The sequence below is a fragment of the Pelophylax lessonae genome (assembly GCF_965119305.1).
Source record: "Pelophylax lessonae genome assembly, chromosome: 1".
NCBI lineage: Eukaryota > Metazoa > Chordata > Amphibia > Anura > Ranidae > Pelophylax > Pelophylax lessonae.
In genome coordinates, this window is record NC_138768.1 from 548,956,047 (window position 1) to 548,974,062 (window position 18,016).

The window sequence follows — 18,016 nt, forward strand, 5'->3', positions numbered from 1 at the left end:
TCCTATACAAACACAGAGGATGTCTCCATAAGTTCAATAAGATTTGGGACAGATGGGTGCAATGCCCGGATACGGGCCAGTAGCGCTGTATACTTCCGTCCTTTGATGGTCACGTTCACTGCTATCTGTATGATCGACTGTATGTTGCTACACTGTTTTCCTGCCTTATGTGCTTGTACAGTTTTTATATGACTTCTTTGTAATTTTTGTACTTTTGCAAAACTCACTTTATATTTTTTTGTATTGTACCAAACTTTTAATAAAACTCACTGTTTAAAGAAAAAAAAAAAAAGTACTCTTTGCCCATGTGAGACCTTTAATGATGTCATCCAGGGTAGCTGCAAACAGGTGATCTCCTTGAAAAGGAAGATCAGTCAAGGCCTTTTTTGAAGTCTGATCCGCAGACCAGTACTTGAGCCAAAAAACACACCGAAGGACCACTGCCAAAACAGAGAGGCGAGCCATCAGGGGAGCCACATCCAAAGAGGCATCACAGATAAACTGCAGACCCTGGACCAGCTGGTCTGCTATATGCTCGGCAAAGGCAGGGGGGGGGGGGCTGTTACCCCTCCATGTCACAACGTAAAAGCTTAGCCCACTCGGTCAGAGTTTGCGACACTAGGGCAATGGTGAATAACCGCCTCATTGCCGAATCAGCCAGCCACAGCCTCCGCCTTCCGGTCAGCCGGGTCCTTAAAGGCCGGGGACTCTTCAACCAGAATCATGGCTGCCTTGTTTAACGTGGAAACTGGAGTGTCCACCACCGGTGAAACAGTACACTTCCTAAGAAGGGACTTCTCATAGGGCCAACACCTAGTAAAGGGCTTAGGGACCCCAAAGAAACGCTTTGGTCGTCCTCACTCTTTAGCAACAATTCTGTCAAAATAGGCAGGGAAATTAAACACCTTTGCCACTCTGGATGGCTTGTAGGTTCCAAAGGGCACCTGCGCCTCCTTCAGCTGCGTCCTTCACCTTCAGGGTCTCACGCACAGATACAATCAGTGCATCCATCAGCGCCTTTTCGTGAGCGGTTGCAGATGTGGAGGAATCATCCTCACTATCAGAGGATTCCAGGCGCTTCGTTGCAGACCCAGCAGGGTGACCCATGTCCCCAGCGGCCGAATCAGATTCAGGATGGGATGAGACAGATGAGGCAGGGGAAGGCTGGGGGCGCTTTTTGCTAGCCTGTCACCCGAAAGCCATCTCCACCTGGAACACAAAGGACTCCAGGACTGCCGTTAGTGCATGAATGGATGGTTGGGACACGGAGGGCCCCGCAGCCTCAGAGAGGGATTCAGGTGGGGAAATGTGCTCCAAAGACTTCATGAGTAACCAGGAGACCTCACAAAAAGAGTGAAACACTGCTAAGAGACAACCCCCACCGCGGTGGCTGCATCCTCAGCAGAGAGGGAGAGGACTCCACCAGACTCACCACCCACAGAAACGGGCACCTGCAGCCACCAGGAGAATCTGGACTACACGTGTGGTGATCAGGAAGTAAAATGATCCAGGAGTCAGCACCAGGAGATGAGGAGGGGCTACCACCACCAAAATCGCCACCCACAGGGCTCCACTGTCACGGTCCCTGCTATTTCCAATGGCAAACCACAACAAAATGTCCGCCAGACTACACAAACATAGTGGCCGTGTATCGAAACACACAAGCTACAACAAATCGGCAGCTTTGTGTGGCACCATGAGGCTTACAGGCATCCAGGAGGAAGACCAGGACAGATCCAGGCAGGACGGGAGCCCTGGCAGGAGCCCCCACCAGGTAAACCCGCCACCCCCCCACTGCACAGTTGATCGTCTGGTCGCCGACGGCCGCAACGCCCCCCCCCCCCACTCGGCCCCTATCGCCAGTTAATGCCCTGCCCCCATCCCAGGAAAAGTGGCCAGACCACCCAAAAAGCCACAACATGGGGGGGGGGGGGGGGAGACAGGATGAGGTTCTTGGCAAGGGGGAGGGGCCTGCGGAAAGGATGGGAACCCGGGGGTCCGACCATCCCAGGGAGGGGCCCACGTCCACCCTAAAACCCTCCAGGGGGAGAGGGGGGGACAGCTACTCACCATACCAGGAACCAGGCGGGCCCCGCTATAGACAGAACCCCTCTCCATTGAAATGGGGGGGCTGTCGGCCAGGAGGAACGCTGCGACTCAAGCCGAGACCTGAATATATACCACCTCACAAGGCGTGTAACTCGCAGGCCAGCCCCGTCAGATTATCCAGCCCGTTGCCCAGTCCACAGTTGATTGTAGATCTCACAGGAAAAAAAAACAGAAGAAAAAGTTCTATCTGAAAAGAAAAAATTGCCAGGACCAGAGATTCCACCAAGGAACTAGGTCCTTACTCCTGACTAAGCAGAAAAAAGTGGCTATAGCAGAGAGAGGGAGTATACCCCCCTGGGACTGCCCATGGTGTAGCCAGAATTCTTTTCTGCCTAAAGCCTGTCCGTCAATGAACGAAAGAGAAAATCGAAATATAAACAAGCAGTATCAGAATGATTAAATAAATTCAGTAACAGGGACTCAGAGGAGGCAGGGGGGATCAGTAATTTTAGTGTGCCCTTTTCAGGGGCAAGGGGGGATACTTTTAAATGCACAGCGCAGCATAATCAGTCTATAATGTATAGTGCAAGCAGTGAGCCAGAGGAAATGAGGGTACAGTTTGAAGAGTCAAGCATATAGGAGATTTTCTCAAGTGTATTAAAATAGGTACACCTTCATAAAAAAAAAAACAGTTTACCCCAGCTTTTGATCATCTAGCACTAAATACCTTGTGATTGCTTACATTAAATGTACAAATGTTTTTCAAACATATTCCATTGGGCCGCATAAAGTGCAATCCAATCGCTGAGGATTATACAATCTATGGCACAACATATAGTATACAGCTGAGCAATATGGAGCATATAAAGTACAGCAAAGAGTAAACATCTGAGCATTGTAGAATATATAATGTGCAAAACAGTGAATAGAGTTGACCAGAGTGGCATACTTAAAAGTGCATTAGCCTGATTTCCCCACTGTGGACAGAGTAGAGGTGGGTTAGAACTACAGGTTTTTCTATTATCTTTTTCCAACTTGAGAGATAAATCTGTTCTGCTTTTCCTGGAGGTCATTTCACCAGGACTAAAGAGGGAAAATCTAAAATTGTGAGCTGTAACAGTTGAAATAGAAGAACCCTTCCAATGTCGGCACTTGTTCTAGTGACAGCTAAGAGGGGAAAAAATGGGCTTTAAATTTAGCTAGGTAAGAGGTACACCCCAAAGCACGACACGCCTTGAAGTACAAGGAGGTGAATAAATAAAAAATAAACCAGGAGCGATTTTTACTGCATTTGAACCCATTCAAAATCAGCAGGCCATGATAACACAGTTCACACAACTAACACAACAATAAAGTAAAGCACACTGTGGCACATGCATAAGTAAAACAAGTGAAAATGGGCCATTACTGAGGGTTGCATGGTAAATGAGCACTGAATGGAAGCTGCACAGTAACATTTTTAGGTAACAGAATGTAAGAGAGCAAAGTAAGGATGTGCCATGGTCAGGGGGTTCAAAATAAATGTACATTGAAAATGAGGTAGGGGGTGCATCATAAAAAGGTTAATCTGTATTAATTGGGAAATGGACAATAAACCAGAAATATCGAATAACAATTTACGGCAGAATGATAAAGCACACTGAATGATACCTTTTCACAGTGGGAATAGCTTCAGTGCCTTGAAAAAATATTCATACCCCTTGATATTTTCCATATTTTGTCATGTTACAATTAAAAACGTAAATGTATTTTATTGGGATTTTATGTGATAGACCAACCCAATGTGGCACATAATTGTGAAGTGGAAAGAAAAGAATAAATGGTTTTCAAAATGTTTTACAAATAAATATCTCAAAAGTGTGGCGTGCATTTGTATTCAGCCCCCTTTACTCTGATACCCCTAATTAAAATCTAGTGGAACCAAATGCCTTCAGAAGTCACCTTATTAGTTAATAGAGTCCACCTGTGTGTAATTTAATCCCAGTAAAAATATAGCTGTTCTGTGAAGTCCTCAGAGGTTTGTTAGGGAACCTTAGTGAACAAATAGCATCATGAAGGCCAAGGAACACACCAGATAAGTCAAGGATAAAGTAATAGAGAAGTTTAAAGCAGGGTTAGGTTATAAAAAAAATACCCCAAGCTTTGAACATCTCACGCAGTACTGTTTAATCCATCGTCTGAAAATGCAAAGAGTATGGCACAACAGCAAACCTACCAAGACATGGCTGTCCACCTAAACTGACAGGCCGGGCAAGGAGAGCATTAATCAAAGAAGCAGTCAAGAGGCTAATAATAACTCTGGGGAACTGCAGAGATCCCCAGCTTACTTGGGAGAATCTTTCCACAGGACAACTATTACATACCACAAATCTGTCCTTTATTGAAGAGTGGCAAGAAGAAAGCCATTGTTGAAAGAGAGCCGTAGGAATTCCCAGTTGCAGTTTGTGAGAAGCCATGTGGGGGACATAACAAACATGTGAAAGAAGGTGCTCTGGTCAGATCAGACCAAAATTGAAAGTTTTGGCCTAAAAGCAAAATGCTATGTGTGGCGGAAACTAACACTGCACATCACCCTGAACATACCATCCCCACCGCGAAAAATCATGGGAGGCAGCATCAGGTTGTGGGGATGCTTTTTTTCAGCAAGGAAAGGGAAGCTAGTTCGAGTTGATGGGAAGATGGCTGGAGCCAAATATTGGAGTATCATAGAATAAAACCTGTTAGAGTCTACAAAAGACTTGAGATGGGGAGTGAAGGGGTGGGGGGAGGTTCACCTTCCAGCAGGACAACTACCCAAAACACACAGCCCGAGCTACAATAGAATGGTTTAGATCAAAGCATATTCATGTGTTAAAATGGCCCAGTTAAAGTCCAGTCCAAAATCCAATTGAGAATCTGTGGCAGGACTTGAAAATTGTTGTTCACAGATGCTCTCCATCCAATCTGACTGAGCTTGAGCTATTTTGTAAAGATGAATGGGCGAAAATGTCACTCTCTAGATGTGCAAAGCTGGTAGAGACATAGCCAAAAAGACTTGCAGACATAATTGCAGCGAACGATGGTTATAAAAAGCATTGACTCGGGAGGGCTGAATACAAATGCACGCCACACTTTTCAGATATTTGTGAAAAATTTTGAAAACCATTTATCATTTTCCTTCCACATCACGATTATGTGCCACTTTGTGTTGGTCTATCACATACAATCTCAATAAAATACATTTACGTTTTTAGTTGTAACATGACAAAATGAGGAAAATGTCAAGGGTGTGAATACTTTTTCAAGGCACTGTACACCCTCCAATTTTTGAGGATGCATTTTTTTGAGGATGCTGAGAGATTTCCCTGAACTACCGGTTGTAGTGACTGCTGCCACCTGGGACAGGAAGTGAGTAGAAACATCCCCAGCAGTGAAAAGAAAGCAATAAAATATGTTGGCTGTTTTTTGCCAACTAGTTCTTAAAAAGAGGCATTATATTTTGGTCAATTTGAACAGTGCTTTACTACTTAGTGAATCAGTAACCTGAGAGAAGTATTTGCATAGTAGCGGTCTTATACCTCAAAGGTATAAGACATTTCCCACAACTTAAGCTGGCCACAGACCATTCAAATTTTACTTGCAATTGTTGCTAGCGGCAGTTATAGCTGCTAGCAAAAATCACAGTGTTCTCCTGGCTGGAATGGTTTCCCCCGCCCCCGGGAGAACACAATGGCTCCATGGGACGGATTCCCCTTTCAGCACTTTGTGTTGATGAGGGAATCAAGCTAATTGGTTTTATATAACACACTGTAATTTTCACTAGCTGCTTTTTTTGTCCCTTTTCTTCTTTGTTAGGCTGGCAATGGATTCAAAATGTTTGATTGATGAAGGGGTCCTGCGCGCCTCCAAAATGTTGCACAACTCTGTTTGCAAAGAGATCTTTCTTTAATAAAAAAAAAGTTTGGACTTATTTGTTCGCTGGTGAGTATTTACATTGTGTTGTGCATGCTCCAGTATCCAGCTGTGGACGCTACAGCACCTAGTACTTTTGAGAGCACACTCCAGAAACGTGTGCAATGGGAATATAGACTATTATCTGGCAATGGCTTCAGTGATATTTTCAAATCTTAAGGGCGGCTTCACACTGCCCAGTTGCGATTTAGCTAAAGTGCAGCTAACCCACGTAACTGCGGATTTCTCAACTCTGTCCAACTGATCATCCCATAATGCAAGATGCTCTCTTGCCAAGAGACAAAAAAGGAATGATCTCTAGGAGTTATTCCATACTCCTTAATGCCTTCCAGGATCCTACTGTATTGCCCTGTAGACAGGGATGGGAGAAAGGCATAGGTGCTATTGATGGTGAGTCCTGGGAACTTTGTTTGTCATCTTCCCCATTAGTCTCAGTGTCGGCCTCTCAAAATTTTTCTCACAAATACTTACTACACAGAGATTATAGAACATCGGTTCAACTGCATAGATAGGGGAAAGGAGTACTCCCTTGTGTCCACAATGTGAGAGTGATCATGGTGATCTTATTTACCTGCTTTGCAGATGCCCTAAACTCTTCTGCTATTGGACAGAGGTCTTGGACACGATAACACAAGTGTTTATGTTCAAGATTTCAAGAGATCCCATTGCGTGTCTGCTGGGTGCTTTGGAAGTGGAATCCTTAACTCCACATGACCATATTGTGGTCTTCCGCTTGTTATATACCGCTCTTAAGCTGATTGCTCAATATTGGATTGTTTCCCGGGTGCCTTCCAGACAGCAATGGGTGGAACAAGTAAATAAATTTGCTAATCCATAAAAAGTTAACTTGTCAACATATAAATGTTTCCTGTAAATTTTACTCTATGTGGCAACCATGGGTAGATGTCCCAGGACTTGCACCCCACCAGCTGGTAAGGGACATCTTCAGGTTTAAATCCCTATTAGGTATTACAAGAATTTTGGCGTTAGATTTTGTCCAGGTATTGCAGCTTCATTGTTTCTTTGGCCTTACGTGCCGGTTCACATTTGTGCGATGCGGGAATGCTGCGAATATGACGCGTGTTCCCGCATCGCATCCGCACATCTGGCAGTTCACACTGCCATATGCGATATGCAGGGGGTGTCAATTAAAAGTTAACGACACCCCCAGTTGCGATCGCATATCGCAGTGCGATCTGCAAGTTCGCACAGAATCGGATCGCACAAGTGTGAACCACTGTGCGATCCGATTCTGATGCGGCTCAAAAAAAGCCTCATGTGCGAGTTTGCTGCGGATGCGCTGTGAATTCAGCCATACAAAGTGTATGGCTGAACTCGCATCCGCACATGAGATCGCATGTAATTTAGGAGCAGTGCGCTCTGAATTACATGCGATCTCGCAAACCACACAAGTGTAAACCGGCACTACAGGTCATATTTTTTCCCCCTAGCCCTCAGGGCTCTAAGGGCTTTGTACTGTTTCGTTTTTAGTTTTTGTTTACTCAAACTATGTCATTAGGACTATGCTAGTCTTCTATTTGTTTGTTTAGCATATACAAATATGTATATTTTTTGTCAACAGGCTGTTAAGACCCCGTTCACACTGGGGCGACTTGTCAGGCGACCTGGTCGCCTGACAAGTCGCCTGCCATAGAGTAGCACAGGACCCGTTCTAATAGGAGCGACACAAGTCGCTCGCTCCGACTTAGAAAAAGGGTCCTGAGCTTCTTTGGGGCAACCTGGAGCGACCTGCATTGACTTCAATGATATGAAGTCCGTGCATGCCGCTCCGAGGTCGCGGTGCGAGCTGCGCACCACGACTTCACAGGTCGCCCCGGCAAGTCGGGTCGCGCCTATGTGAACCGGCTCTAATTCTCTGAGATACTTCTTTTATTTTTATATCTCTGCTCTGTATTACTGTACTGTGCCTTATTTGCTAAAGTACGCTTAATGATATGTATTTACTGGTTTGTGCAATAAACATTTTATCTGAATAAAAAAAAGATCAGCTAACCCAACATTTTCATGCAGGTTAGCTGTGCTTTCCCACAGACTTCAATTATGTCCCATGGTTTTGGTGCACTTTCAGAAAGAGCACTAAACTGCGGGACATGATAGAAGTCTGTGGGAAAGCGAAGCTAACCCGCACAAAAACTGCAGGTTAGCTGCGCTTTGCCCAAAACACCATGGGGCAGTGTGAAGGCGCCCTAAAGCATTTGTATAGAATTAGCACCTAACCCACCCAAAATAACACTACATCACTGTAAGTGCCCAAAAATAGCTTGTTTTTCTATTATTTGAGGTCATGTGACTGCTAGATTAAATTCTTCATCAGCTCAGACAGATGGAGGTAGAGTCAGGCTCTGTGCTAAAAGCTGCTGCTTTGACAGGGTTACTCCATATAGGAATCTCTGTCAATTTACAGCTGGGATGGGCATGAAGAGGTAGCTGTCTGTACAATTACAAGCCGATTACAAAAGCGTACATGACACTATGCGGCAGTATGGCGTCCTGTACAGTCATTCAGGAAACTCTCTGGACGGCACAGCAACACAAAACCAGAAGCATCCCCTAACGCTGCTTGTAAAAGCGATCCAGTGGCCAGTTAGCCACTTGGATTGCTTTTATAAGAGAGCTGGCTGCCGGCTCTAAATTACTGTACCGGGATGATGCCTGCAGCGGCGGGCACCATCCCACCATAACCACTTGAATTCCAGTGACGTATGTCACTGGTCCAGGAGAGGTTAATGCATTCTTCCCTAGTTGCACATATACTATGGTTTCACTCCCCAACAGTCTTTTTAACAGTTATGAACACAGAAAAGTGGTGTTGTATAAACCTCAAGTAGCTCTAATCAGAGCTTACACAGGGCTGAGGCTTTTACCACCAGCCTGTGACCGCAATAAATCAACCACCAATGCTGTCAAATGGAATCACACACATTGTTCTCCACACATGAATGCAGCAGCAGGGAGGAAAAGCTAAATATAAGTTGCTGGAAAGAAAAGCATTAAAGTGGTTGTAAACCCTTCCATATACCCAGTGATGGGACTTGGCCTCAGGTGATACACATAAATTAAACCAATCCTCCTACATAAGTTGTACCTGCCCATCTGCAGGCTTCTCTTCTCTACATCCATTTAAAATCCAGAATGTATGTAGCTCATTTGAGGGGGGGGGGGATTACACACTGCATAGCTCAGTGGAGAGAGTTCTGAGAGCTGATTGGAGGAAAGGGACACACCCCCTTCACACAGCACAAAGGAACAGAGTGAAGGCTGTTAATCACAGGCTGTGTGCTGGAGCTCCCTCCCCTGTCACCATTTTTCTCAGAAAAACTTGTCAGAAGTGATTTATGCAAATACCAAAGCAATGAAGCAGAAGACAGAAATGAAACTTAGTGCTCTTACTTGAGGCAAGTACACACTATAGAAGGATATACGTTGTTTATATTTCAATGTCTGAGGTTTACAACCACTTAAAAGCAAGTTTACTGCATTGTGCTGCCTGGGCAAAGCAGAGTTGTGTTCTTAATCATATCTCTAGCAAAAGTTTCTTTAATTTTGGACACAATGCAGAAGTGTCAAGACCTCTGTCAGGCTTTTATTGCTGTTTCTTTAGCCATTGAATTTATGTCATTTTCTCTCTTCTTGTGTGGTCACAAAGGCACGAACATGGTAGCACAATCTCTTCTATAAGGGGCACACAGATGGTAAGATCAATTTTTTACTGCTACTAGTGTCCACATTGGGGAGATCGCCTCACTTTCTTTGTGGTCACCAGGACAGGAAGTGACATGAAACCTGGTCAACAGTGAAATTAATGGAAATCAAAATCTGACATAGGTTGGAAATAATCCTTCCCAATCCTAACTAAAATCAAAAATGTATTTTGATCTGAGCTGGGTTTTAAACACATGTTTAAAGTGTTACCTGTCAAAGCCTTTGTCATTTAATAAAGCCAGTCCTGCGATTTGGACTTAGACAAATGGTACTCCAATTTTCTTGTTCAGCAAATTAGCTTTCTTACATTGCTTCTCTACCTTCAGTAATTCTTTAGGCAATGAAACAGCACCACTCTCACTGACCAATTAGCCAGCAGGTGATCCAGGAAATAGTAAAGCTGAATCAGGAAGTAGTAGCGCAAACTTCCTGCCTAAAGCAGTGCCGCTTACTTCACACAGCAAAATTACAAGGCTTTTGGCAACTTAGACAGAAATTACATGTACAACCCCAATTTCAAGAAAGTTTAGACGCTACATAAAATCAGAATGCAATGATTTTTCCGATCTCATAAACCCAGATTTTAATTACAATAGAAAACATATCAAATGTTTAAAATGAGAAAATGCACCATTTTAAGAAAACAATAAGGTATTTTTGAAATTGATGTCAGCGACATGTTTTAAAAAGTTGGGACGGGGAAACAAAAAACTGGTAAAGTAAGTGGAAGAGCTGGAAGAATAATTTTGCAAATAATTAGGTAACACGATTGGGTATAAAAAGATTATCCTAGAGAGTCAGAGTGTCTTAGAAGAAAGGATGGTGAGAGGTTGACTAATCTGTGAAAAGCAGCGTCTAAAAATTGTTGAACAATTTCATAAAAATGTTCCTCAACATAAAATTGAAAAAAAAAAAAAAGCGCTTTTAGGAGTAGCCATCATCAGAGGAGACAATGAGTAGATATATTCTTCTCACCTGATGTATAAGTATAGCGCACTTATATGAAGAGATGCTACTTTGTATTAAGGGCCCTCCATTATATATAATCTTCCTCTGTCTCCAAGCAGTGTGTGTGTTCTGCTTTGGTCTGTGTCTCCAGCTCAGGATTAGGCTCTATCAGACTTGTGTACTTGCTGGCTCCTTGACTGCAATGAGCAGTTCTTTACACATACATATGAGATTGTGAATGCAGGTTAGATACAAAACTTGACTTTAGTCAGGTGTTATCAAACTAAACGAAAACACTTTATAATATGCATTTCTGAGCAGGTGCTCCGCCTCCCTCATCAGGAAAAGTGTTACAAGTGAGCGGTGGCAACATAATATATATATATATATATATATATATATATATATCATCATCTACACTACATATTATCATCAAAAGATTCAGAGAATCTAGAGGATTCTCTGTGCGCAAAGGACAGGTCAAAAAACAATATTGGATGCCCGTAATCTTTGGGCCCTCAGACGGCACTGCATTAAAAGCAGCCACGATTCTGATGGACATCACTGTATGAGCTCAGGAATACATCCAAAAGTCACTGTCTGTGAATACAGTTCGCCATGCCATCAAAAAAGTTAAAGATCTATCCATACCACATCTATCCAAGAATCCATTTCTGAACACGATCCAAAAAATTCCACCGTCTTCTCTGGGTCAAAGCTCATTTAACCGCTTGTCACCCATCCACAGTAGTTGTACTGCGAACAGGCGGCAGCTGCAGGCCAGGCGATGTACTAGTATGTTGTAGCCTTTCTTCCAGGTTTGGGGCATGTATGCGAGTGCATCAAATTTTTTTATTGGGTATGTTTCATAACAAAAAGTATAAAATATCGGGGGGTTTTGTTTAAAATATTTGGAAATTTTTTACTTATACCGCAAAAAATAAAAATGCAGTGATCAAATACCACCAAGAGAAAGCTTAGAAAATGTATTTTGCTTACAGTGTTGCATAATCGTACAATTGCCAGTTAAAGTAGCTGCTGATTAGCAAAAAATGCCCTGGTCATGAAGGGGGTAAAACCTTCTAGAGGTTAAGTGATTATGGTCTGTTGCAAAGTGGAAAACAATTCTGTGGTCAGACAAATCAAAATTTGCCATTCTTTTTGGCAACCATAAGCCCACCAAACTAAAGAGGAGGGGGACCTTCCATGTTGTTATCAGTGCTCAGTTTAAAAGCCTGCATTTGTGATGGTAGGGGTGTGGAAAGGGCAGCTTGCACATCTGGAAAGGCATATCCATGTCCATGCTGAAAGATATATCCAGGTTTTAGAGGATATACTCCCATCCAGATGTCTTTTTCAATGAAGACCTTGCATATTTCAGCAGAACACTGCTAAATCATATACAATTAAGATAAAAGCATGGCTTCGCAATATTAGAGTCTTGGTGCTTAACTGGCCTGCCTGCAGTCCAAACCTTTCACCATCAAAAATATTTGGAGCATCTTGAAACAAAAAAATACGATAAAGAAGACCCAGGACTGTTGAGCAATTAGAATCTTATATTGTGCAAGAATGGGACAACATTCCTCTCCTAAAGCTTTAGCAATGGGTCTCCTCAGTTTCCAGATGTGTTGTTAAAAGAGGGGATGCTACACCATGGTAAACATGACCCTGTCTCAACTTTTGTGAGATGTGTTGCTGCCATCAACTTCAAAATTCCCATATTTTTTTCTTAAAATTGTACATTTTCTCAGTTTAAACATTTGATACGTTTTCTGTTTTCTATTGTGAATAAAATCTGGGTTTATAAGATTTGCAAATCAATGCATTCAGTTTTTGCGTAGATTTTACCCAGCATCCCACCTTTTTTGAAATTGGGGTTATATTTAAACTGTGAATTTAGCATTTTAACCTCAGTTCCACTTTCAGTGTTGCCATGTTAATGCTGTAGCATGAAACAGTAGCAAAATTGGAAGTATTTTTTCCCACAGACATTGCAATCGCTGTATCATCATAACTCTGGGATATTTTTTTTTACTGTGCAACTACTCCAAGGCTTAGTCAGTGCTCTGCATACGGTGGGGCTTCTTTGCCATCAACGGTTAAACTCCCTTTCTCAAATCTACCATTCGTTTTCCAGGACATGTAAGCTCTGCCTCTTCAAAATGCCTGAACTTTGCATGAACTCCTCCATTACCTGCAAAATCCAATCACAGTGCTAAAACTTTACACTACTTTTGCTTAGTAATGAAGCAATAAGGTTCTCAGCTGCTTTTGAAATGGTGTCATGGTGATCTGTGGCAGTTAAGTAAAAAGATAATATTTGCTAAGGTTTAAAAAAAGTTTGGCACCATTTGAATAAAGGGTTAGTGGATTTTTACCACAGAACTGCTTATGCAGGTAAGGGCCATCTGTACTTAAAAACAAACTGTACAGCTCTGAATAAAGTTGGATAATGCCCTTGCTATAGTTGTAGGCCATTTACTTACCCCCCGAACCCTGGCCCAGAGATCAAACCATCCTGTTCTGCCTTGTTGCTAGGATGTTGCTGAGAAACTTTAAGCCATTAAAACTCGCTCGCTTCATCACAGGATGCGATATAAACTCCCGCACATGTGTGTTCCTCTGTCCTAGCATCACTCAAAGCTACAGAGACAGTGCATGAGTGAAGGTGAGTGTATGAGTGAAGGTGAGGGGGTTTGAATTGGCTGGGGATGTCATGGCAATATTCTAGTTGCAAGGCAGGATGGGATGATGCCATCTCTGTGAGTTTCTCAGTCCGGCTTTGAGAGGTATGTAAATGGCCTACACCTATAGCAAGGATATTACCCAACTATAATCAAAATTGTTTTTACCTACAGAGGCCCCTTACCTGCCATAGGCACTGTTTTCGTAAAGGTGAACCCTTTAGCACACACAAGTGGACTAAAATTATTTTGTTTAGATCTGCCTGGAGGTCCTTTTTACATCACATATAAAAGAAGTACTGCCCACGGCAAATTTTTTCCATTGCTCCAATGTTACAGAATACCTTTGTGATTTTAAGATATCAGTGGACATCAGCACATAGTAAACATAGGTGACAAGATATCAGTATACAATTCATATATGCTCACCTTACGTCCATCACTGGCATGACAATTTACATTTAAAGGGGTAAGCAAAGCCATGAGTTTTTCCTCGTTCCCGCTCCTAAAATAACAAATATCATTATATGCCTTTAAATCAACAAATTACTCATTTATAAATACATGTAGCACACATTTCCAGGAGTGCTAGGAAGAATAAAAAGAACTCCTCAGTAAATGAACTTCCAATTTTAGAAAACCTACACATATCCCTTATAAATAAATTCAGTGCCATATACTAGTTAATATGCAGTTTTCAACATGGTTACCAAAACAAGCTTTTGTATTGGGTTCTTAAAATTAAACTTACAAACAGCTGGTCTTTTAACATAAAATGAATCTAAAGCTGTCACAAATCCCCCAGAGTGAAAACCTAAAGGTCAATCAAAACTGGATGGACCAACTAGGGTTCTAGTTTCTTTTGAATTGGATTACTGTCGGTATCTTTCGCATAATGTGCCAATTAGTAGCGCTGAATGTTAGTCCCATGATCATTTACTAACTGTAAAACTGTGTTGCTCTCTTTTTCTCCTGCGTTTTTTTATGTATCACTCATTGGTTTTGAATAAAGTTTCATAAAAAAAAAAAAAAAAAAACTGGATGGACAGTGAGATCATTACTACAGGCTGTGACAGAATGACACTGGTTGAGTGTCATTGCAGTACATTTCAGAACCTTGGCAAAAAGCAGACTTCCACAAGAAACAGAGATAGGGGGGACATCAGTGTGCCTTGATTATGGCTCATGATCAAAACTATTTAGCTAAATAGGTTATAAAAAAACAGACGAAAAGAAAATAGATTACATATAATGCATGATTCTATCGTTAAGGTTTAAAACCTTTATTTGAGAACCAGATTCACTGTATCAGTTTGAAAGGAACTACATTGAAGTCCACTTGCAATCAGAAATAATGCAGTGCATGATGTAAATAATGTCATAAGAGGTCCAAAGCTATGCCCAATGAGTGGCTAGTAGCAATTTTTGCATCATGTCTACACAGATCATATCTAATTATTTACACTTAATCACAGCAAAAGTCTATTCAATAGAAATCACTGCAAAAAAATCTAGTAGAAATAAACACAAATACAAATCACTACACAAAATACAGTTAAAATAAAGCACAAATACATGTGTCTGTTCCACTTACAAAATCATATGATAAGCATTCTTATTCATTTTATCTATGAATACTCATTTAGCATTTAAGTAGCATGTCACTTTGTCATTATTCAATTATGCTCACCATTTTTTATACAAATTCCTATCATTTCAAAATATTTCCAGTGGCCCGAGGTGATGATGTTTTTGTGTAAAATTAAACTGGATTCAAAGAATGGTTTAAGCATTTTTTTAAATGCTATTTCCTAATGAAACCCATGGAAAAGGTAACAAAGGATTCCACAAGTGAGAACAAATCGTACTACATCAAGGAACTCTAGAGATGGAGAAAGCTGGTTCCTTAACAAATTAAAGAATAAGGAGATCGCACTGCAAAATGCAATGTGAAAGAAAAATATACGTGTACTATGCAAAGATCTCCACATATTAATATAAGCCATTCTGAAGGGGAACAGCTTTTACTCTATTAACACAGCAGCAATGGAAGGATGAAATGAACATGACAGAATACACTCTGACATTTGGATATGTGACCACAATATATTTCTGCTTACAGCTATACATCACATAACGTTAAGCTAAAGCCACTATATTTGGTATGTCATCTCTATGAAACCTCTGTTCCGTTTTCCACAGGCAGCCAAGGGTGCCAAGATCCATACTAATGAACTTGGCCAGCTGTGGAGTATGCAAGCGAACAGCAACAAAACAATAACACCGCAATGCTATTGTAAGCTGGTTTTATCTCATTACCCCATAACATCCCCCCCCCCTCCCTCCCTTCCATCACTGCCCTAAAAGCATTGGAGATTTAAAGAGCACTCACCTGGCTGCTTCCAGGAGTTCGTCCTTCTTGTATTCTCCTAAATGATTGCAAAATATCATACTGTTAGCATTGAGCAGGAGGCAGAGTGAGAAATATACAAGCTATCTAAGAACAAAATAAAATAGACAGGGAAAAAATGAAGGAGAGAAAAAAAGGAGGAGAGAAAAGAGGGAGAGCAACAAGCCCACACCCAGGATGGGTGATGGAGCAGTGACGTTAGCCAGATTGTGAAGGCAGCATCATCAGTGCCTTGGAGACGAACAGCAAATTGACGCAGCTCCTTGTCCAATCCTCCCATGAAATGGCTTTCTTTAAACAGCCAATGAATGTTAAATCATGTGTCCGGTTACACATTCTGCTCTAATAACTGAAAGGCAGGCAAAGACCATGTCCCTTTTGCTTCCCTCATCGCTCCCTCTCCAGTCATCTTTTGTGAAGAACCACACTATACATGCTAATGGTAAAGCCTTCATGGACAATAGAAAGTCATAGGGCAAATCTTCAAATGGTACAAATTATAATCACATCTGTGCCCCTCCCCTAACCTATACAAGCATCTCTCGAGGATGTGACACACGACGCATTTGACTACCAGAATTCCTTTGTGCATTGCCCTTTATATTTAAAAAAGCAACATGAACATATGACAACTAGTGCACACAATAAGGACATCAAACAGCAGGCACGAGATCACTCAAAAGGCCAAAGAGGCAAATTACAGTCAAAGCAGTGACTTAAAGCAGATCAAACAAATTCTCTATACACATTTCATAATCTATGTATAGGTAAACCAAATAAACAGTGAGGGAGCGTGATGACAAATATAAAAAAAACAAACAAAAAGGTTTAATCTCCACACTAACGTAGGTACACACATACATATTTAGTGTAAAGGAGAGTGTAAGGTGCCCTTGCTGCTATTCTATATAACAGTGATGGTGAACCTTGGCACCCCAGATGTTCTGGAACTACATTTCCCATGATGCTCCACTACACTGCAAAATGCAAGAGCATCATGGGAAATGTAGTTCCAAAACATCTGAGGTGCCAAGGTTCATCACTCTTTACAGACTCAGGACTTCTAAATTGACACTGGAGATTTTTTTATTTTTTTTTTAACCTTTTACATTTTTTCTGTTTATATATACATACACACACTGTATATACTGTACACCCCTATCATTTACTGAAATAGATTACATAAATTAGGAAAATTATAAGGATTGGACTGGAAAATAACAGTTTTATCAGATGCAGATAAGTTTATAACTATAGTAAAAAAAAAAATGTAAAAGGTAAACAGCATACACAATTACACATGTAGGAAAAAAATTTAATTTGAACCTACTCCACTGCTGAAAACCATTGCAAAGCTCTTGCAATCTGTCTAGATCAGTGGTAGTCAAGTTACTAGACATGTAGGGGGCTCAGGTACAGTCCCTGATCTCACCATGGAACCACACATTATGAAGATATCATACATGCATTTGCCAGACTCTGCAGATTATAGAAGTGGCCTGACACAGTGGGCATACTGTAGGAGGCTAGTTAGAGACTACACATATGCTGCAGGAAATGGGCATATTTCAGCTATGCAACAGGAGACAGAGGCTGCTGACATTTTCCAGGATAGATAGTCAGAAACCAGGGAAAAGTAAGGGCTCTTTCACACAGGTGTGCAATCTGGATCTGTCTGTCCGTTCTTAAGATGGATCCAGACAGAACCACAATGTTTGTCAATTGGCAGGCAGATGTAAACGGACATACAACCGTTTTACATCCAAGTCCGTTTAGGTCTGCGTCTTTTCTGTTTTTGTGGGCATGCGCATAAATGTCAATGTAAAAAGATGGTGTCTGTTTCCTTTATGTCTATTTTTATGCAAGAAACATTTTTTGTTTATACTTTTGTCACCTATGACTAGTTTCGTCAACAAAAAAAACGGAATTTTTGTAAAATCTTACCTGTAAAATTCCTTTCTCTGAGTCCTCCGACAGTCGCCGCCTCTTCATATTCGTCACATATGGGGTATTAGACTTTGCTCCGAAGGAGTAGCTAGGCAACAGAATATGTTAACAATAAAGCTTTAACATATCCCACCCTCAAGGGGTGGTCCCCTCAGTCAATACCCTCCTACTTCCTGCAACCATATCTCAGTTTTAGTGGAATAGCAGTAGAGTATACATTCAAACCCCAAAAGAGGGGCGGGGGCGGCGACTGTCGGAGGACTCAGAGAAAGGAATTTTACAGGTAAGATTTTACAAAAAT

At 41.7% G+C, this 18,016-nt stretch overlaps 1 protein-coding gene across 2 annotated transcripts in view; it reads right to left on the reverse strand.

The window, feature by feature from the left end:
* The window catches only part of TNKS (tankyrase), a 330,445-nt gene that overhangs the window by 154,424 nt on the left and 158,005 nt on the right, over positions 1 to 18,016 (reverse strand). For both annotated transcript variants that reach the window (XM_082255809.1, XM_082255808.1), the window contains exons 4-5: positions 15,751 to 15,787; positions 13,788 to 13,863 (exon numbers count right to left, since the gene is read on the reverse strand). In XM_082255809.1, coding sequence (XP_082111935.1) covers positions 13,788 to 13,863; positions 15,751 to 15,787 — 113 coding nt within the window. The remainder of the gene's footprint in view (positions 1 to 13,787; positions 13,864 to 15,750; positions 15,788 to 18,016) is intronic.